This window comes from Rhopalosiphum maidis, chromosome 1 (assembly GCF_003676215.2).
Source record: "Rhopalosiphum maidis isolate BTI-1 chromosome 1, ASM367621v3, whole genome shotgun sequence".
Lineage (NCBI taxonomy): Eukaryota > Metazoa > Arthropoda > Insecta > Hemiptera > Aphididae > Rhopalosiphum > Rhopalosiphum maidis.
Genome location: NC_040877.1, coordinates 86,267,263 through 86,291,874, shown reverse-complemented (window position 1 = coordinate 86,291,874; position 24,612 = coordinate 86,267,263). Strand labels below are relative to the sequence as shown.

General features: G+C 37.8%; 1 protein-coding gene across 8 annotated transcripts in view; it reads left to right on the top strand.

Annotated features, from left to right (window-relative positions):
* The window catches only part of LOC113557431 (optomotor-blind protein-like), a 49,181-nt gene extending 26,586 nt beyond the window's left edge, over positions 1 to 22,595 (top strand). For 3 of the 8 annotated variants that reach the window (XM_026962946.2, XM_026962945.2, XM_026962944.1), the window contains exons 4-9: positions 11,826 to 11,891; positions 14,736 to 14,882; positions 15,012 to 15,088; positions 19,534 to 19,736; positions 19,820 to 20,044; positions 21,614 to 22,595. In XM_026962946.2, coding sequence (XP_026818747.1) covers positions 11,826 to 11,891; positions 14,736 to 14,882; positions 15,012 to 15,088; positions 19,534 to 19,736; positions 19,820 to 20,044; positions 21,614 to 22,368 — 1,473 coding nt within the window. In that variant the 3' untranslated portion in view covers positions 22,369 to 22,595. The remainder of the gene's footprint in view (positions 1 to 11,825; positions 11,892 to 14,735; positions 14,883 to 15,011; positions 15,089 to 19,533; positions 19,737 to 19,819; positions 20,045 to 21,613) is intronic. The other 5 variants (XM_026962950.2, XM_026962948.2, XM_026962949.2 and 2 more) reach the window with 3 other exon arrangements.
* Positions 22,596 to 24,612: the final 2,017 nt, after the last annotated feature.

Sequence of the window (24,612 nt, the reverse complement as noted above, 5' to 3'; positions counted from 1 at the left end):
ATAAATACGTGGTTCTTATAGCGAAGATAAATGAATAATTAAGTATTGTCCATTTACGCAATATATATGTATATTGTATACCATGTATAATTCAAACACATAGACGATGTGTTTAATACTACATGTGGTAAGATTTATCACTACGATTTCGATCATATATAAATTATATGATATCAGTGATATTACTTTATGACACTAATGACCCAGTTTGGTCACGCAGGCATTCGGTGAATAAGCTACTTACTATTTACTATTGTAATTAATTTATATTAAATGTCCTAGCTATTTTATACATTTACAACTGTTGTTTCAAAGTTTCACTATATATGATTTATATGTTTATGCAATTATGTTTATTATATACGTGCTGCTGTTAACAGCATTCAATAAGCAGCGGGTATTCCGATCAGTCGGTAGTGTATTTGCAAGGAGGGGGTGTGGTGGACATGTATGGTAGATCCTTTCTCATCCTTGTTTTTATCTTTTAATATGAAAGCATGACATTTAAAAAAAAGTAATGTATTATTTATAAACAAAAAAGTGTTTTTCCCTTCAACGACCCCCAACGCACTCAACTTTCTCTTATCTATCCCCCCCACCACCGGGTTATCCATATAGTAAAAATTCTAAACAATAGTTACTGATATCGAAAACGATGGCGTTAAATAATATTTTCATGTACGTCCGTGATTTTTATACGCCGTAGTAACGATGGTAAAACATCAACGCGTACCTATATCATAATAATGTAGTATACCATTATATATATTTTAGATTTCTGATGCCCGTGAGAACGATTTGTGAACGCGGACGGGAAGCGAGGCTACGATTTATTTATTTGTTCTGCATTTCTAAAATATAGGCGAAAAAGGTGGGCGGGCGGACTCGCGCGACACCCTCGGACGCGAGCAAATATATACACTCGTCGGTCGACGCCGACTTTGCGCAGTTGGCACAAACTTAGATCGGGGTGTGCGACGGCGGTGGCGTATTTCAGCTGCGCCTCTGGCAGTAGCGCCGCTACTATATATAATATACGTGTCTACTATATACGCACATAATAATATACCGTTTTCTCGGGGGCGTCGGCTTGTATATACACGCGGTGGCGGCATCGATACACAGTGTCGTTAAGTGTTTCACAAGGGTTTCGGTGAGTGCGGGAAAACATTCCGGTCGTTGTTTTATTTCAGATTTTTTTTCCGTCCGTCCGGGGGGGTTGACACCAAATATTTGCTCGTTCGAAATATACTTAAAAGGGTCGATTTAAGCGGTTGTCTGTGTGTGTGTGTGTAAATCTGATGTCACTCCGTATATAGCGCGATGTTTGTAAACGTATGTGTACCGCGAGCGGCGCGACGGTTGCTGCAGCTCGTGTGCGCTTCTCCGGTTAAAACAATTTATATACATTTCGTGTACGCACACGTATTATATATATTATATAATATACTGTACATACATACATATATATACATATATACACGCGGAGATTCGACGTGATACGAGGTTTTTATAGATGTTCAATTAACACGGGTTCCCGCTGAGAACCAGACTTTTTCTATTAATTAGGGTGCTGTCGCCAATAGTCATTAAACAGTGGCGGCGCACGAGGGTTTATATATATATATAACATATAATAATAATAATAATAATATAATATACGTGTGTATAACTGCCGCCAGACGGGTCCGGTTGAGTGCCTAGTCGCCACAGCGCCGCCGCCGCCGCCTCCGTCGTCATCATCGTTGTCGTCGTCGTCGTCGTCGCCGTCGCCCGTCGCCTTCCGACACCTTTTTAAGACGATTCTTTTATATTTATGTGTACCTACGCGTGTGAGTGTTTCGTATAACGTTTTTGTGTTTTAAAACAACCCCATCCGCCACCCCTCCGCGCGCGTACTACTAGACAAGCGCTAAAATCTTCGATTTATGGGGCCCCCGCCGACGGTGTGTAATACCCGTGTAAAAATGAAAAAGATAAGACGCACTCGCCGCCATCGCCGCCGTAAATTCAAACTCTGGTTCTTCTCTTTCGGCATTTATCGTAAACGTATTATTTTCGTGTACACGTCGATTTACCTGATGTGAATCACACCCCCGACAATGAGCGAACAGCAGTTACAATAATAATAATATAATATAATATGTATTCCAATGGTTAAAGGTCGTATATTTCATTTATACCTGAAACATATACAGGTGTCACCTAATTTTATTATCGTTTCGTTTTTCGTTTCGCCTACAGTAAAGTCACCGTGACCAATGCTAGATCAAAAACCCGTCGTTCTGTGCCTACTAGTGCGAGCTTGTAACGGCAACTATAATATTATATCGTATTCTATATTACAACGTGCCCTTTGATGTCGTCTTTGGTCAAAAGCGCATTCGAATTTTTATTCACTCTAAAGAAATCGGCAGTCCTGTGATTATATATACATACCCGCGCATCGTATATAATATATCAAGTCCTGCGTCAGAATGTATATTGTATAATATAATATATAGTACCTGCCGCCTATACCTGTGTTGTATATATTTATATATATATACACATCATGACGTATTTGTATAATGATTTATTCTATTATATCATATCGGACGCGGATCGCCACGCAATTTCCTCAAAAAAAAAATTCCTAACCTGTCGGACAAATGTTATTGTCACGTCCGACAAACGACGAGAAATAATAATGGAAAATATATACACACAAACACAATATAGTATATTGTGATGTGGAGCAGTTTTTGTATTTTATATATAACAGTTGCGGTCGACCGAGATATACGTAGATGATAATATAATATTACCTATATACCCTTTGCGGCGGTGGCGGCGGTACACTTTGGTGGATGACCGTTTGACCGGAAAGTCGACACGTATAGTTTTCGGTGAGCAAAACATCACTACAGGCGACGGCGGTATCCTTTTTTCTCTTATCCTAAACGAATAACATACACACACACTCACACACACACACATACACACAGGACCGTAGTCCCGTCGGTGGTAATAATGTGAATTATTGGGTCGTATGTACCTGACACCGCGCCGCCACTGCCGGTGGCGCCTGCCTACGACTCAAGTGGGTATGTCACCTCCACCGTCGTCGTACATACGCTATATATTATGTACATTATTATACGTCCGTCCCTCTGCCCGTGTATACACATCGTGTGATAATGTCTAATATTCTATTTAACACATTATATATTTAAAACGCTTCGGATACACATAGGCATATACACTTATATGTACTAAATAAATAGTATTTCGTCGTAACGGAAATTTGAATTGGCGCCTAAATGCGCGACGCGACTGCATGCTGCAGATGCCGTTTCTCGAGATGAGGAAGTCCGGCGACGTACCGGATTTCTGGCGCATCGTGCAGAATTTATTAAGTTTTAACGTGTAAACCGAACACGTCGACGTATAACTCTTGGAACACTCGTGGTAAGATGCACTTCAAGATTTCGCAGCGTTTCGTATAATTTCGTATATTTTAATATTATTATATTCGGTGGCGTGCATCTAACGCGTGCGCGTACATGATATTAATAATAAAAACATTTATTTGCGCACCGATATTAATTAGACTATATGGTGTTGTTGGGGTGGACGCGATACCTATCCGGTACACTACACGCGAAAAAATAGCTAATATATTTTATGTACCACTAGTAACATATACGCACGCGTGCGCATAGAAAAAAAGGAGGCTAGACGATGCCAATATCAATACTATCCATTGTCTTTTAGTGTATACTTATAATCTTGGATTATAGTAAGTAACGACGCGCAAACACGGACCTCAGCGATTTTTGATTTACATTAATTCACCGCGTCTTGTAGTTCCGTACATTTATTTTTGTTGTGCGCTTGTACATGCGTATTTCTTCTCGCCGCGAGCACATCTCCTTCCCACACACATACTTGTCGAGATATAGCACACTGGACAATTTTTACAGAAATCGGCGACATTATAATTTATAATATTATAATAATATATGCTCTCGCACCAGCGGAAAACCAATACAACAGCGTATGCGTAAATTGTTGTTATTATTATAAATTATAATACACACTACGGCGAAACATATGTAGGTTTAAGGAGGAAACTGGTTTTAAAATTACCAAAACCAACATTTTTATTAACTTACATATTATTTAATTTATGGAAATTGGCGTGCGTACATCGAAAAGCTATGTCGATTATAAATAGGTGATGTATAATCGCTCGCCTACACATAATTTTGGAATTAATTGTTTCATTAAAATTCCTCGACATTAAAAAAAATGTTCGTAATATCTAATTAGTTTATTTTTTTAAAAAATGTACGAAATATTTTTGATAAAGTCGTATTAACCTGTAATTTAATGTAACATCATCACATTAAAAAAATATGTTTTATAATACAATTTTAATAATAATTAAGATTGAAACAAAGTGTATACACTTCTTACGGTTAGGTACACTTCTACATCTTCTATAGAAGATGATATATTTTAAAATTATACTGTTCTAGCTGCTGGTAGATAAATGGTGTTTGTGTACACAACACTCGAGTTCGTGTTATATTATGAGAGATGAATACAATTACTATACCTTACATGTCGTGTATAAATTTGTTGTTCAACGAGAGCGTTTTTGGAACATAAGTGTTTTGTGAATAACCGTTCAATGGTACAAAATATTATTATTTAGTTCTGTTTATCCAACTTTACCTATAATTTCAATCTATTCGCCAGGCCGTGGTGTAACTGCACTTAAAGTTTTAACCGAGATGTATATCCATTATTTTATAATAAATCACACTTTATACATAACAACTTTAGGAGAAATCTTGTGTTGAAATTCTCAACATACCGAGGAATTTACCGATTATTATAGATAACCCAGTGACGGCATAAAAAATCGAAATAAAAGAAGAAGTAGTGCATTGTGCGCCTATTAGTTGGCCGTAAAGAGAAGACCGTTATCGTCTACCCTACTCGAAAATCGTCCGCTTATAAACGGCATGTTTCGTTCGCGTAGGCAGTAACAATAAGCCATATCTATAATACCGCCGATGATACGATATGTATATATATACACACACACACACACACCCGAACACATGCAGTGTACCAACTATTATAATAAACATATTATATATATATTGCGATGAGCTCCCGTTTTCCGCTCTACTGGATTTTCTTGCAGCGGGACGCCGACAATGGCTTGGCGGCTACCGAACGGGGCAGAGATGATCATATTGTGTGTGATCGTCGTCGTCGCGTTGTCGGCGGCGTCCGTCAAATGGCGAAAAAAATATAAATAATAATGAAAATAAAAAAAAAAGAGATAACATTTTTCGGGTAGGATTAATCGCGGGCCACCGGATTTCTGTAATCGACTCTCTTTCCACAGTGTACGCATAATATAATGTACGCGCCTCGCGCACACACCCCCATGAGAATACTACAGGCGGTATACATAACACCGCACGCACACGATAGTAAATGTATAAAGTATAAAAACCCATCTCCCCGGTATATAATGTTATTAGACCACCGCACATATAAGTAACTGTTGCATGAAGACACGAGATCCCACTGGGAAATCAGTGTGCGTATATACTATATATATATATCCATAACAGCCCTAGCCGAGAGAGAAAATTTACTCGCCCGTGGTGGCGGCGAGGGAGATTCAAAGTGCCGCGAATCACGAGACACCGCACTGCGTGTATTACTTATACATATATATTACTTCTATGTGTACGAAGCGTTGTGTTTTGGGCCAAGGAAATCGTAGGTCGCGAAACGTCGAACATCCAATATAATATGACTTAACCGCTATCTAAAATTGTTTTTAGTAAATATAATTTATAATATGCAGACATACATAAATCAAATTACCTTATTAACTGTTAGAATCCTTAATTTTTTAAAAATAGATACTGATTTTAAGTCCACCAGGTATTCTTAAAAAAATTGATTCTTTATTCAGATGTAACATGTAAATGACAATTATCATCACTGACTTTAATAGCAAAATGTAATATGATTTTTTTTCACGATGAATAGTTTGAGTGTTGGTTTGGGTTTATGGATCAATAAAATTCCATTAATATCAATCACTATTTCTTGTTTGTATCCATATAATTGCGAAGACAAGAATAAGATTAAATCGTAATAATTGATAGATTTAATTTTTACTTCAGTTTAAATAAAATAAATTTTTTTGTAGAAACAGTACATAAAAATCAAACAAAATTTCACGGCATTCAATTTTAGCAGTGGTCCTGTGATTCAGTGTGTTAAGTTTTTTTACATTTGTTGTACTTACAACGAATAGTTGTAATAAATGTTGATGAGCTATCAATGTTTTGTATCATACCTATCTAATATCATCGGGTTTTTTGCCCGATTACGTTAAACAATGTAAAACGTATAATCCTGGCTGTTGTCTCCTCTCCTGTCATTTTACTATTTCCGATCGGATTTACCTTTTTTGGAGAACAATAACCGTCATGGCGTCATGTAGAAACGGAAAAAGCCACCTTGTCTATTATCTTCAGTATCGTAACACCGGCACATAAGCTACGTGTTTTCCAGCGTATTATTATAGTGTCATACGCCGCTGCCGCCGACGGTGGGGGTAATACTGCGCGCAAGCCGGGACGCCCAAAGGGGGATTATCCGGGCCACACCCTCCGTCGTCGAATGGTCATTCGCGGGCGTTATAAAAGCGTGTTCGTTTTCACACCACCTAGTCGCGTTTATGCGGCTAGGGTTCGTGCAATGCCCTCCCCGAGATTAAAAAAAATAAAATGAACACTTCCCGCGAACCTATATATTATAATTGAACGATGTACCCATATTATGCAATATGCAATAATGTAGACGCGCAATTTTTTTCACACGACTGATAAAAACATTGGGATCACATAACTGTTTCCATCACTGACGTCATCGTTTTCGCGTGCAGCGTATATCAATATAATGTTGATCGAAACGAATGTGACAGAGTTTGGTATCGATTCACGTAAAACTCGAACTAGGTTAGGATTATCCTAAGTTCATGTCTATCCAAAGAAAATTACCAACATGGTATTATTTATTATCAGTATCGATCGACTTTCAAGGAAAATCGTTACACACGCACAACTGCCATCATATTATTATTACTGTTTTGTCGTCGGCCGTGCAGTGTACGCACATATATATATATATATATATATATATACGGCCAAGAACCGGGTGCGCGCGGTATTCGATGGCTGCAGTAGATTAGTCCAGAGTCGTCCTTTTGTCGGCGTCCGTCCGTCCTGCACCACTATTGCGGCCGCCGGACGAAAATTCGTAACCAAAAATATTTCCGGATCATATTGACGTGTACCACTGCATGCTAAATATAATATAGGAGAAATAAAACTAACAGAAAAAATACGGACGCGGACAAAAATGAAGAATGTGTACATTTATTTCCAAAATAAAAAAAACACACACTCAAACGAACTCGCCGGAAAATAAAACAACAGCTAGAAACGGTCGTAAAACCATCATAGGTGTATATATATATATTACATATATCTAGGGGCCAACAATGAAGAATTTCAGGTTAATTGTCCACGGCTACCATAATATAATAAAAACACGAAGCGTATTCTGGTTAATTAAAAAAAAAAAAAAAACCAGGAAAAACCGGAATATCGCCGTTTCTGCTGCTGCCATATAGGCGAAGGACTCATTCACACCGAATGATTTTTTGCGTTGGATAAAAATATTGTCATCGGTGCCGCTGGCTTCTTTACATTGCAGCAGCAGCCATCGGCCGCGCCGGAGATAGACATCTACGCGTGCTAGCGCGCGTGTGTGTGTGTGTGCGTGCGAGTGTTGTCTGTCTCCGTGTGTGCCGTGTGCGGGTAAAAATGTTAATGCGCTGAAATTAAAATAAACGGATAATAAAAATAAATCGTCTGTCCGTCTCGCAGAACGAGATCTGTTTTTACCCCCATTGTATTTAAATGAAGACCTCGCCGGTCGCGTTTTAACGGAATAAAATTGATTTTTTCCCCTCGTCGTAGTAACGAAACGAACGTATATATTATTACATATATGTGTATTATATAAAAAACGAAACGAAAAAAAAAATTATTCGAAAAACGCACGTCAACCCATCTGTGTGTGTGTGTGTGTGTGTGTATACCTGTACGCCACGCATATTATAATATATAAGTATATAACAAACGCGTACTCGTTGCGGCGTAGACGGAGAAAATATATCGTGGCGCCCGATGACGGGACGACGGCGGCGCGGCTGGCGAACCGTCGTCGATTGAAGAGTATGAGGTGGATGGTGATGGTGGTGGTAGTCGGGGTCGGGGCGGGAAGGGGTAAAAAAAAATACGATAAATAAATCTCGCGCGAACCGGACCGAGTCGGACTCGCGGTGTTGTTTTCGTCGGTCGGTCGGTGCAGCGCAGAGTTGCACACACAAGCGCGCACTAATTGAATGGTGTGCACAACGGCAAAACGACTGCGGGGCGATACTGTACACGTCCAATTATTATTACACGTACGTGCGTCGTTAATTCTTTTGGCGCCTCGACGCGCGCCCGGACGACGATATATAATATGATAATAATAATAATGATACGTAAAAAAGGTGTATCACGTCCGCCGGGTCCGAACGGCGGCGGTACATATACATAATGTAATATTATATATGTTGTATTTAATATTTAGGTACTTACACCTATATGGCCGAGCGTACCGCGGTCGTGGTATATCATCGTATCTACGCACACCGTCGTTGTTTTACGACACCGCCGCCGCCGCCGCCGCCAATTATGCTCGGCCACGACGACGACGACGACGACACACGAATATATAATATTGTATAGTATTCCGCAGCGTGTACCTCTAACGAGCGCCGAAAACGGGCCGCGAGAGACGTGTTTCTCACGGACGACTAAACAATAATAATAATAATAATAATGGTAATACGAAAACGAGTGTAAAAACGCGGTGCCGAGTGGGTTACATATTATTATATTATTAATATTAGTGTGTTTAAATATAATTTATTTTTTTCACGGCGGAAACGTCGCGACGACAACGAATATCACACGACGAACGAACGACGAGTCGTAGTAACAATATTTGGTCGAAAGACTCGTCGTTTAAACCGTCGGCGGAAAACGTTTTCCGTGTTACCGGAATATTATTCAAATTAATATAACGACCGAAACCGTGTACACGTGTTATACTTGCCGGTACACAACACCGGCGCGGCTACTGGCGCTGCACCCGGTCCTCTGGCGCGCGATGTCGTCGGCCGATAATACGTGTGTGTCGTTTATCTCTCTCGATCGCCGTCTGTCCGGGTCGGTCTCTCGGCTCTCTTTCTCTCTCTCTCTCTTTCTGCCTCTCGCCGGTTCAGCGCTCCGACGGAGACTTGTCGCCCGTGTTTCTACCCGAGTTTTTTTATTTTTTATTATTTTATAGTGTATACACATTATTATTATTGTTGTATTTTTTGGGGAAACGACCGGCAAAGAAGAGTGTGTGGCGCGCGGGGCACGACGTCCCGTCGTCTTCGTGCACATCATAGCACCGAACCGGCAACCGGACCCGCGCGCGCGCGCGCGCGTTAATAACAATAAAACGAAACGAGGCCTCGTGCACTGGCGCAACACATACGCACGACGAAGATAAAGGCCACCCGAACGATATTTATGCGGCTAATAAATAACGCCAGTGTTAATGGACACGGGACCCTCTTATTGTTTTTTAGTACTCTCGCGTATAATATATATGATATTTGTGTGTGTGTGTGTGTGTGTGCGGACGACGACGACGACGCAGCTCGGCTACCTCAGCAGTAGGTGTCATTAGTCGTGTGATAACAACCGGGCGGCGGCGGCGGTCGTTGTTGTTCTTTCGTCCGAGGTGCGGCCCCTTAATGTTCACACGCATATATTTACCCGGTCGCCGTCGTCGTCTCGGTCGTTTTATTTTCGTATATACACGTTATTTTATTTTGTTTTTATAATTGGGATCGGTCCTTTTGTTTTTCGTCCGTCGTGCCGCCCGCGTCTCTCGAAACCTGCACGTGTATAGTGTATAGCAAAATCTCTCTTTCCCCCCCCCCTTTGGAGGGGGAAAAATAAAGAGCACGTCATATAACTATATACGTATATTAATGATAATAATAATAGGACGATATCTATTCCGCCTGCGACGCGTCTTCGCCGCTGCGAAATCTATTCACGTGTTCGTTCTTTTCGTATTCCGTCGGCGTATACTTATATATAACGCATATATAACAATATAATACGATATCATTATTATATGCGTGTACATATATATATATATATTATGTTATGTTTCGCCGCAATAATATTGCACACATGAGTACGTGATGTCATACGCCCTGCGGGGGAAGGGGACACTCTGAGACGTGTCTTGTCCGAGTGTCGGGGCCGAAAACGAATGCGAAGACACCGGTCGTAGCAACACACGCAATCGGTCGTGTATATTATTATTATTATTATTATTATATATAGCAGTGGTATGGAAGTATATACGGTGACGGCAGCGATGACGACGACGACAGCACACTAATCAGACGACGTCTGCTGCCGCCGCCGCCGTAATATATATATATATATATATATATGTTTTGTTGTGTTACACGACGGACAACGGTCAAACGCAGAGACAAAACGATGAGAAACCGGCGGCGGATTACGTGCGTTGGGTGTGAAAGTACGCCAACCGTCACCGCCGCCGCCCCGCGCTAATACCACAGAATAGATTAAATACCCCATACACGGCCCCAATGTGCGCGTCAACCGCGGCCGCAAGACGGAATGAAAAAAGAAAAAAAACTATCAAACCGTTTTCGAATATGTGATTTAGTTGCGTACGTCGCGCGATATAACGTTCGTTTTCGGCATACCCCTTACCCCCTCCGTGAGTACGTGTAATGTTTAATACAAGCGAAGGGTCAATGGATATAAAGGTTAAAATAAAATTGACATTTTTCCGAAAAAGGGAAATTGCACGAATAAGAGTGTTGTTGTACTTGGTGTAATAACATTATGGCAAAGTGCGAAAATATTTTCAATCCAGTTGCCGAAATAATAAATTGAAAAGTGTCTTCAGAAGATCTTACCATTAGTGAGATGATAGAAAAAATTCTATAGCTTTTTAATACTTAATTACATGAGTAGCATTTTTGTACAATATTTGAAAAAATGTCAGTTAACACCATTTTTCTACCGAAGTACCGACTGCTGAGTATAATAATATGTTGTTTTATCATTTAATTTTTGTACTTGTGTGCAGATTTTTATCGACTGGGATAATTAGGTATAACGTAGTAGGTATTTATTTTTACTGTTATTATTGTATAGTAAACATGATTTTTTAATCAAAAGTCGTGAATACTGAATAGAACGAATTATAATAATTTATCATAACATGCAAATACGATATCTGGCGAGGTCAGAAACGCGAAAACGAAAAGTCTATAGTTTATAGTAGTTTGTATTAAGACTTAAACAATATCCTGTTAAATATTCATAGGTACGTGACTGTGGTTAGACAACTGACGGTCGCGCAATCTAAACTTCGTGTTTCATATCGCATCTTTAATCAAATTGATAAAAATAACAAATCAAATAATGTTTATGCATATTTTCACACCCTCCCCCCCCCGTCACAATGATTAATATACAGCCATCACACACGTCATACCACAAACAGAAAAAACACCTATAATTAATACCAATACCAAAATGATTATATTGCTTGAATCCGTTATTGTTTATTAGGGTTTAAATCAGTTTTCGCTACAGACCATAAACAGACCTATCAACCGTTTCCACAGATTTCCAGAGGTACGTAAAATATTACACTACACCAATATAGTAATAATAATATATAATATTTCTCTCGAGTATCACATATATATAGTGCAATATAAAACAAGCATAAAACGCGGAACGAGTTTATCGTCATCTCTTTCAGTCACTCTTTCTCTATCAGCTATCTACCTATCTCTAACTATTTCTTTCTATCGCTCTATAACTCTCTCTCTCTCCGATCTCGCGTGGTTAAAATACAGCAGTTAGTGTACACACACACACACCACACACATACACGCGCACACAAACACACGCTAACGCGCATATATTGTATACACATGATATTATTATCTTTTTGTTTTAACGAGATAAATGCCTCGGGGGCCACTGTTGGGTCCACAGCGGGGAGGTGGGTGGCGGACCCGAGTGATTAGGTGAGCGCCGCCGCTGCAGCCGTGAGAGATTCGTGAGAACGTGCCGGACGCGGCGGAGGTCTTGTTGAATGAAAAACACGATGCGGCGGCGGCGGTGGCGCCAAATGATGTCTGTCCGCGTGCGCGTCCGATTTGAATATAATAAACGCGACGACGGCCGAGACGATTGTCGTCGGCCATATCAATTATTTTGTATTAAATAGGTGTATTATAAACATAATATATTGTATATATTATAATATTATATATTATTATACTGCTATCGTCCGTCCCGCTCATCCGCTGGTTTATAATATATTATACGATATTATACCTACTTACTTGACTGTTGCGACCGATACGTTTTGCTGTTTTTATTATTCACGGTCTAAGGTTTTTTTTTCGCCTTCTCTGTACACCAGCTATATGGTAGGTACGAGCCATAACATGGCGCGTAACGTATCGTCGTCGTATACGGGTTGAGTTTCGCACGACTGTCTATACCGAATAATATTACCTCACGGAAACAATGCGACGGAGGGGTTTTCTTTTGTTCGGGTCTTATTCCTTGTTTATACAAGTATAAGTAAATAATATATATATATACCTACTTTTGCGACTTCCGGAGACCTATTTCTGCTGTTTTATATTTTCCGATGCATTTGTGTGCGTTAAAGGGACCGATTTTATTTCGTAAATTTCGGTTTCCTTACGGTTTACACCATGTGGCGCTAGGGCGCCCGTATGGATACAGAAACGAGGGAAACTTTTAAATCACGTGTATATATATATATATATATATATATATATATATATTTGCTCGGACCCGCGCGAAAGCTCTTGCTGTCCCGGTTTAGGAACACTACATGGCAGGGGTGGCGAGAGGAGTTAACGGATATCATGTGTCTCTGGTCAAACGGAACGCACATACAAGGATAATTGGACACGACCGGCGTCTAGTCCTTTTACACACACACACACACACACACACACACACACACACACTGTGGTGAGGCAGAGAGACGACGTAGAGATGAGAGAGTGAGAGAGCAAATGGACCGTCACGACCAGTTCCCTTCCACCTTCCACTAGCGCGTATGTCGTTCGATTTGTTCAATTCCACCGTATAGTCCTTTTCTCAAGACTCGTCCTCTCCGTCTATCTTTACACACACACACGACGCTCGTGTTTACACGTATATTTTATATCGTTAGATCTCCTCTCTTCTCCGGTCCAGCAACTGCCAGCACGACCCGTATGCGCGCACACACACATCGTCGGAGCCGGCGTCTTTTGTGGCGCCGCCGTCGCCACCAACGTCCGATGGTGGTGTGTTCGTATAATATTAATACATGCTCGTATATTATAAAAAAGCGGAATGGCGCGAAAAACGACACACGTGTGACCCTGAATTAAAAAAAATTGTCTTTTTCGATTCTACCTTGTAGTATTCGGAGGTTATACGAAGGTGGTGGTACGGCTGCACGTTTACACGTTGTTTTATCGTCGTTAAAATTTGGCGTGGGAAATTACTTATATATTATGCCGCTGTGATCGATCGCAATCGGAAAGCTATTATTGATTTCCGACCGCTTCTTGTGTTATACAGTTTTATAAATAAATTATACATAATATTAGCATTACGTTCGTGTTTATAGGCTTTCTTGTATAATAATATAATAATATGTGCTGCGGATATACGTGTGGTGTATATTATATAGCCATCCTCGGCTGGTCGACAAAACTAATTCGTATACTCTGGAAACCCGTAATTACGTTTATCAAATAATATGATACGAACGGATAATTAATTTTATTCGTTTAACATTTAATTTTCGGTTATATTTAATCGTTTCATATATTATATTTGTCACGAATATATATTACTACATGACACTATTTGAATAAAAGCTAAAAAAAAAATTATAATAACGCCAACGGTTGTTAATTATTTAAAAATCGTATTTTGAAAATTAATTATATAGTAATAATAGTAATAGTAATAATTTGTACTGTGCGTAGGGGAATTTCATGTTTTTTTTTCACGGTATTTAATTAGGGCTAGCTAGTTATTGTATACACAGAACCACAAATACAGCCGAATCGTGTCGCTCCGGCAACTGTGGATATTATAATGTAGGTATATATTTTAGTAAAACCGAATTTTAGACTGACCTATATATATATATATTATGCATTGTGTGTATTGTCGTAACAACCGTTTTTCGGGGTGAAAAAAAATTCGCCGGATGTGTCGTTCCGCATTTTGTTAATGTGTCGTGTTCGTATTATACGAGGGTTTTTAATAATTCAAACAGCCTTTTATCGCCGGCCAATCGGCACCTGTGTCCCGACACATCAGGTGCCTTGCACGTATATATCAAACGGCCCCTACGCGTTCACCTAGTGTTGCGCGTTTCGAAAATAATAAATTATCTATATTAGATCTTTTCTCTCTCTCTAGACCATATTGAACTCGATGCACAAATACCAGCCTCGTTTCCATCTAGTCAGAGCCAACGACATCATCAAGTTACCGTACTCAACTTTCCGTACCTACGTGTTTAAGGAAACCGAGTTCATCGCTGTTACGGCATATCAAAACGAAAAGGTAATAACTCATTTCTCATTGTATATAACTTGCGTATATCTGAGGGATTAATTGACATTTGATCACTCGAATCGTAGTAAATATGCACATTCACTGATATACCCACTACACGTGTGTATCTACTTTCAGATAACTCAGTTGAAAATCGACAATAACCCGTTCGCCAAAGGGTTCCGAGACACCGGCGCTGGTAAACGAGAAAAAAAGTGAGTACAAATATTATTTTTTATTACGCACATTTAGAATTAATGTGACACTGTGCCTTGATTCTTATACATACGCTATCTCGATACATATATAATAATACTACAGATATAATAATGAATATTATATTTCATAAAATCATTGTTGACGACAATATCTATACGCAGTATTATCATTAGTGGTTTGAAAACCAAAATCATTTCCCCTTTGTTCTCCGTAAAAATTACCTCCAATTGATATTTATGACAAGCGCACACGTTTACTATAAAATATTATGCACATGCATACACAAATCGTGAAACGATCGTCCGATAAAAACTCAAAAAAAACAACGTGTACAGAACGAAACGATTTACATTTTTATTTTTTTCCATAGTTGTTATTGTTATTATTATTTTTTACCGGTCGGAAGTGCGATTATTGTTATAATATTTAAACACAAACGCACACATATATTTTTACGCGATACGATTTTATTCTGTCACGTCGCGTGTGTGCAATAATGAACCCGCCGCTTAATAGCTTTTTCAAAGAGTGACGCGTACAATCGAAATGATTAATCAGTAGGTATCTATAGACCTATAGTAGGTATATATACTATATAAATAATAATACATAAAATATGTGAACACATATTATTATATTATTATCAGTGGATTTCTATGCGGAGACCGTCCCGTGATTATTGCCGCTCGTCCGCGTACAACACAACTCTTCACTTATTATAATATTATGTTACATTATATAATACGTAGTATAATGTAGTTAATTCCACACACGTATAAAAAATTTAAAAAAACGCAATGAATTTTTTTTTATTAAAAACCACTAAAGGTTACAAACACACAATATACTTATATACTCTTAAAATAACAATACTGGGAAGGCTTCAAAAGCAATATTATATTATTATCGCTGTATATTAGTCGTCTATCGATTTTTTGCTGACAATTGTCGCCGCTGTTCACCCTTTTATTCAGTAGTTAGTTTAGTATTAGTCGGTCTGTTTGGTTTGGCTTATATTTATATATATACACACAATACGACTTAATGATATACGAGGCGTTGTCGTCACAGGATAAAGGTCAAAGTGAGTGAAACGGTTTCGGGCGTGCGTTGCACGAATTACTATACGAACGGTACATTTGTATATATATATTTTTTTTATATATTATGTATAGTTTAGCCTTTATGTTAGTTAGGTAAAAGAGGCGAGAGGGCGAACGGATAGTTCATTTTGGTGAAGGGGAGGGTTGAAAGGAAAGGACGAAAAGAAACATATATATACTCACACACGCGCGCGCGTACACTAAAAAAAAGAGAGGAGATCCCACTAATGACACCGCAAAGGTCGCAAGCGTATATAGAGTCGTCGCGAAATGCCTTTTAATTTAAAAAGTCGACGCCCACCAGATATATCTAATAATAATGCGACGGCTATTATCGTGGGTTATAGGGATAGAGGTGAGGGAGTGCTGTTCGCGGCCCATTTAATTCCGTGCAAAAGGCTATATACGAATATACTGACGCCGCGTTTCAAAATCCCCAGTTGGTAAGTTGAGTGAGTGGTGTGGGGTGGTAGTGGGCTTTGATAAAAAAAAATATAACCGCATAACTCGAAACATTTTAAACGTTCCCCGGGGATATTCTGCAGTGGCCCGCGTATAATTTCGCCGTGACCCTCCGCGAACATTTTAATTGTATACTTGGCCGCCGTGCCGTGACCCGCACACGAGTTCTATCGTTTACACTAAAGACCGGGTTACGTTTAAACGACTACGTAAAAAATGTAAATAACATTTTGTGAACTTTTCACCGTAAACGTTCATTTTTCGCAAATTCTTAATTACGCGTTTCAAAAAATATTAATAAAACGCCTATCTTAATATCTCAAAACGTATATCAGTTATATCGTTGTTCTATTTCATTGGCATGATTTTCTTAAAAAAAAAAAAAAAACACTCACAAATATTTCAGAGCAGCAAATTGCAAGTAGACCAAAAGGGCGATGGTTGAGTTATGGTAGTATAATAATTTGCTGCGGATGATTTTAAACGTAATTAGTCTTAATAGGTATTAACTTGGACTAGGTAGTTCTAATATTCACCTCGCCTCCCCTGAAACATTTCCCAACGCAAATGGCTTCACCCCCGTTTTTTGCGCACTGTTAAACTCCGCTGGACGATGGGTAAGCAATCGGCCCAGTTTGGTTGGTTCTTCAGGTCGGGTCAAGTCCGGTTTCGCGTGCAGTATGTATAACCTTATACATTTCAACGCACACGTATTCGTATTATCACAGGTATACAATTTACATACATAGACACCGTCTCGTTTAATTCGTTTGACGTCCGGGACATGACGTGCACGCGCACCCGACTTCGTAACTATTAACTATATTATATCGTGTCGTCGTCGTCGTTGTTATACACACCTCGACCGGTACATATTATTATTAAAAGAAGCGCGTGTGTGCAGTAATAGGTATAAACGGCGCATAGCAACTACGACTCGGCAGCAGGTATATAGCAGTGAGACGGTACGTGTGTGTGTACATTCTCGTATAAAATATAATAATAATGCATACGTAGCAAGTAGTAGTAGTAATAGGTTAGGTACCGAGGAGGCGGCTGACAGAAATATTGTAATAATAAATTACCTCCGCCGCCGCCGGCAGAGCCACTCGGTTTGTTTGTTTTTTGTTCGGGTGGCTGCTGATGCGCTGTTGTTGATATTCATTGATAAAAAAAAAAAAAAATATTAATCTTTTCGTTTTTTTCTTTAATTTTCGTTGTTTTTTCCGAGTCTGTTAAACACTTCACGCTCGATTAGTACACAAATCATAATAACATAGTATTACTAATAATACCTATGGTAACTTTGGGTAGGGTATCATGTTATTTTACATAATATTTTTGCTAAAAAAAAAAGTATAACTTAGTAATTGTAATTGCGTTTCCTAAATCGGTTATATTATACTCATAAATCATAATATACAACTATGATATTCTAGATGTTCAATCGACTGCCACCATCGTTGTCGACGGCGAAACTCGCTAACATTGTTTTGTTAAATCATATTTGTGTCATCTTGATGTACGAGTACATCCGTGTTCCGAATTCTACCAAAAAATAATATTAATAATTATGATGATTACTGTGATTACGTGCTTTGTTGTGATGTATAAAAACATTGTTTTCACTTGCCGGAACCAACACGAATGTTATTATTTGTCTGACACCTAAAATAATCGACACGGCTTTGTACTTTTTCCAATCCCGGTCAGAATATTATAATCATAAAATAAATCGAAACGCGTATCGAGTGGACTTTTAAAAACAATAGTTTATTTTTTTAAGTAGAACTAAGAATAAAGCAATAACAGAAGATATACACACACACGCAGCTTCTCATCGTGTGATTTATATTGTTGGTATGGTGTTCTCTGATATTAACTAACACGACGATTGCCATTGTAATTTCATTATCATTGGAAGAAGGGGGGGTTTAGTATACACTGTTTTTTTGACACTCATTTGCAATATTATCCCAGTTTGAGATGACGATTTTATTATAGTACGGTATATCATAAGTATAGTTTTTCGCATATATTTTTCTCCTTAGTTTCTTTTAATATGTATGTAATATGATTTATACAATAATTGATAAAATTATTTTACCATTTCGCTTTTGGATTTTTTATTTCATGGACTTTTTTACAAATAAAAATTGTATCCTCTGTAATGTTAATAATATTATATAGGTATATTATATAGCTAGCGATGGCGCCAGGCGAGACAGCGGAATGCCATATACGGACCCGTGAAACGATTATTATTTTTGTAGCGCCCAACCGTAATCAAGTGTCAATCCGAATCCATTAGCGAACCTACATGGTGTTTTATATCTCCGGACGAAAATGGTAAAGAAACCATCATCGTCGTCATCGCTGCCGTCGAGACTGTCTAGTTTCGTCTGTTTGATTTCCTTTTCGCACGTTTCCTTATTACTGCGAAAAAAAAAACTATAATAATATACTGTATGATTATATACACGGGAATTTGGTAAACGTGATAATGCGATTTGTCGTTACTCGTTTTGGTTTTATCACGACAGACAAGTACGTTGCTCCGTCGAGTAAATGAGTTTCGGTCGAGTTTAAGAGGTGTATACTTATATTATTACGAAGCAGATAAATGTTATTTTTTTCCCTCGCGCTACTACCGAAAATAGCAGTATTATGCTACTTCCAACCACAGGATTAAATATATTACTCGGTTGAAAAAATATCGATTACTCGTTGTCGTTCGTGTGAAATGAGATAAATAACTTTTACCGCGTGGTTCTTTGATCGTATATTATTATGTATGTACGAATAGACATGAAAAGTTTTACAGTTATTGCGAAGAGACTTTTGCTAGCTTATTTTTGTTTTCTGTCAATCTGCAGATGTGTACAACGTAATGGTGTTTTCAGGCAAGCAATGTTGACGGCGCAACGACACGGTGGCCAAACAGTTCAAAGCCAAGACGAAAAGCCCTCGGGTTCAGATCACGAAGATGATAAACCACTGGACGTTGTTGGTGGAGGAGACCCCGACTCGCCAATTTCTCCCCACCATCACCACCATCACCATCAACCCCACCAACCCGGTAAGTTTTAATCACAAATACCTTACAAACGTGAGGTTTTAATTTTAATTTTACTAAAATGAGTGTGTTTTTTCAATCTATAGGTTCGTGGTTTTCGGGATTGGCTGATGGTAGTTTGCTCCTGGAGGACGCCATGAGGAGGCGCCTGGCAGGTCACCCGGCCCTTCATCACGCGGCGTTCCTGCAACACCACCATCACCAACAAGCTCACCAGCAGGAAATTGATAGTGAACAAGAAAGCAGTTGTTCCGAATCGGGCCGGGACAGAATGAATTCACCGTCTGATAAAGAGTCTGCTGGTCCTTCTGGTAAGAAACACTGACATTGAATTATTTTATTAGACTATTCAATTGCTTCAAAAACTGCACACTTCTAATTTCGACTCCAAAAAAGTCAAATTGTATAATAATCAATTCTTTGCCACAATCTGTTTTTAATCTGTAGATCAGATGTATTATGCACCTCAAACATTTTTACTTAGTTATCAACAAGTTTGTTTAAATTAATTAAAAAATGTAGTATTCTTAAGAATTTCTACCCAAAATGAGTTATGTATACATAGAAGATGAAATTGTTATTGTTACAAGTAAAATAAACATTAAACAAAAATGTAATGGGTATATTTAGCTGACGGTAATTTCTTTTATATTTTTTTGTTTAAACAAATATATAAATAATACATTTTGCATTTAAAAATATATACCTACATTTTTAATACAATTATAAATTATTCAATTTTTGGATTCAATGTTTTAATCGCCAGTTCTATAGATTAATTAAGTACTGATAAGTATAATAATTATATATAATATTTATCAAATGTGTATGTGTTTACAATATATCCACTATCCAGTGTAGATAGATTATAGATTTAGAGAACTTCAACCGTAAGCAAACAATTTCATGAGAATAATAACATCCTAGTGTACAAAACGTATACAGCATAAAATATTTAAGAGGGTGCCCGTATAAAATCGGTTCAGTGCACGATTTTAGCTTAACCCTCTTTAACCATATTCTCATTTATTTTTTGAAAATAAAGAATTTAATAGAAGTAAAACATAACTAAGATAAATATTTATTTAATTAAATAAATTGTGTTAGGGTAGTTCTTGTTGAAAAAGAAATTTTTTTTGCAACCTTGAATTAAATTATATTTGAAGCAAACATGACCTGACTATTAATTATTATGTTATTGGATCTTTCGTAAGATTGACGAATATAAAAAAGATAATATAAATAAATGACACTTACACGAGTGATTTAGGTGAAAGATTGTTAAAGAATATTCTCAGTAGTAAGTTTTTCAGTTTTTTCGTAGAAAGCACATGAAAAAAATAACATGTTTTCTGAGAACCTATAAGAAATCTTTTATTTTAATAAAAACCGTTGATTTCTCCTGAAACTTATCGTATTTCCACTATTTAGTAACACTTGTAAAGCTACACATGTTATGAGAGATAGGCATTTTACTGTAAAAATATGTTTTGGTAAATTTTACGTATATTTTTTTGTAGGTAATATTATAATAGTGTATAATATTTTTGTTTAATTTATCACAAATTCAATAATATCGATACCACTAATTCATAAGCCAATAGCATTGTACCAAACCTTACCCCCGAGTATTTTAGGTGTGTTTATGTATCAATATAATTTATAAACTATCTGATCTTGAAATTATCGAAGCTTTTTATCTTTACACTCATAATAATATTAAGTTACACGTCTCTACCTTTACTTGTCAACTACTAAATGTTATTAAAATAAAAATATCCATAAAATTCACGTTTATTTACCGAGCTCCTCCCATCTGTACAATACAATACCTACAAAAGACCAAAATATTCACGTTATGCGTTTTTGTGTTCCCACAGGACCCGGACACAGCCCTAGCGACTACCCGTCACCGAACGTGTCGTTCGGACCACCAATCCCCCCGTCGCCGCACCTGTTGCCGTACTTATATCCCGGCATGTACCCCGGCAGCCCTGGCCTGGGCGGTCCGCTCTGCCCGTCGGCGCTCAGCCCTACCACCAACCTGCTGTTCAACGCTCAGCTGGCGCTGGCCGCTCACCACCCAGGGTCGCTGTTCACCCAGGCGTACCTGCAGGGCGCCGCGGCCGGCGGCGGTACTGGCGGCGGCAGTCACCCGTTCAAGATGACCAGTGGCCTGGCCGCGGCCGCTGGCCTGGGCCGGTTTCACCCGTACCACCTCGGTCTCCACCACCCGCTCCACCCGTCGTCCGTCGGCTCGGCGTTCGAAACCGTGACGCCAGGCCGGTGCTCGTCGGCCGGCAGCACGCCGCCGCCCGCGCCGCTCGACCTGCAGTCGCCGACCAACGGCGGCGGTCGACAGACGTCGCCTCCGCAGCAGCAGCCGCCGTTGCCTCCACCACCACCACCGGCACAGTTGTCGCCGGCCGCGGCACAGTTGCAACCGCCGCCGCGACAGTCGTCCGTGTCGCCGTCGCAACGGCAACACCATCACCACCGGACGGCGGCCGCCAACCAGCCGTCGCCGACCAGCAGCGAACTGAAGTCCATCGAGAAAATGGTCAACGGACTAGACTCGGCGTCGGCAGCGGTGTCCGCCGCCGACGAACAACAAGTAGTGGCGATAGTCAAGTAAACCGCGCATGACCCTCCCCTCCCGCCCACCTCTACCAATCATCCCCACCGCCCCTTTGAACACTTACACATACACTCATCACACATACGTATTACACTCACATACACGCGTTTCTACTATGTTGTATATATATGATATATATATATATATATAAATCTATATATAATATATAATATATTTGACTTTGTTATTGTAGAAAATTATTTTACATTTATATATATTATATAAATAAGGCATTTTTAGTGTATTTAATAACTATGAATAGATAATAATGATATACATATTATATTTATTGATTAGGGAATGTATAAAATAATAATATATTATATATTATAGAGAAACTATAATACGAAACGTGCAATAGTATAATAATATTATTTAACTTATAAATAATTAATTATTTAAACGAGTAAATAGCGATTTTTTTTTTTTTTTTTTCATTAGTTTTAGCGGAAAGATTGTAGATTGTATTGGTTTTCCCAGATAGTAATAGACAATAATATCAATCTATTATTATATAATATAATATAAATACATATTATAAATTATATATTGTACCCGACCCTGGCATTCAAGACGAAAAAATATGTTCCTAAAAATAAAATATTTGAAAAGAAAATATATTAATTGTATCGTCTTTAAAGTAAAATTTGATAAAAAAAAATAATTCCAGTACAAAAATTTTATATTTCGCCAAAAACAAAACGTGTTTTAATGCAAAACTGTTCCTATGCGGTTTCTTTTTTCAAAACTGGTGCTAATAACGGACTTTTTATGAGAAAAAAAATCTGCTCACGTTTTGAAGAAAATTTCGAAAAAATTTACATGTACATATCCTTTTTGTTAGTGATTATTATTATATTACCGACTTCTTATTGTAAATTTTTGAACCGCAAAATTGGCGAAGTCGGTGACAACCGATGTTTTTTTAAATGTAATATAATTATATTTGTTGTGTGCTACTTAATATTTTTCTTATGTATAAAGATAAAGTAAAATTTAAACATAAATACAGAAACATGATAATATTACGAGCGTAATTTTTTTTTTCATCTATATAACGAAAATCCTTTTCAAGTAATCCTTAACAGTCGTGAAGAAATCATGACTTCATCACCATCAAAAAAAACATACTAAAATTATTGTCAATTTAAAAGAAAATATACGTCGGCTTTTATGTTTTTCATCCACAGAAATGTAAGTATGCTGATTTTAATTCAATATGAATCAACTGTGTGCAATTTTATTTTTTTGTAATATGATTGTGCTATTTTTTAACGGACAAATAGAACGAATAATTAGGATCCCAGTGTGATTATGAATCGCGTCTGTCCTTGAATAAAGAAGCAACGTTGCCAGTTCGTTATTAAATAACAACATTAACCTATGCCTAACATATACCTATAAATTAAATTTTCTTAACCTTTTTTTTAAAATTCACGACCCGACGGCTTATTGTATATACAGGATTCAAAATCACTTATCATCTATGTATTAATAATTGTTTGACATCGAATATTATTAGTTATTAAGACATCATGTGCTTGTATCCTTTACATCATATTATACTAAACGTTATAATACACTCTATTGTTTTGTAAGATATTTACTACATGCGTTTTGCATAGTTGTGCCTAGTTTAAAATCCGTACAGGTGTACATCAGGTTTTAAACATACATCCACAGACTAGTGACTATATTTGTAATTAATTATATTTTACATACGTTAGCGGTATCGCAGCAGGTGATTGACAGAAAACCCAATGTATATTATTCACACTTTTTTTTATAATAATAATAATAATGAACTTTGAATCGCACGTATAGAATACATTATTTTGGCGACATTGGTGGAAATCAAGGAGCCTTGCCAACTCAAAAAAGGCTTTCAACTAAAAAAAAAAATTAAAAATAATATAACAATTATTAATTTATACATTATTAAATATAATTATGATTTCTATAGAAAATATGTTTAAAAAATATTTTCTTAGTAATATTGACAAATATTTTAAGTGAATAAAATTATTTATTTTCCTTGCGGAAGTACTTTGCTAACAAACGGCAATTCGAAATTTATAAAAACCATAACGTTTACTTCTGCTGTATAGTCTGTTTGAAGTCAGTACATCGTTGTGTATAGTATAGGAAAGTATATAAAAATAAATTCTAAGAGAATAAGGAGACAGACTTTATTTTCAACTCAAAACGATTTTTAATTGCTGTAAGAACAATTTAAACCAG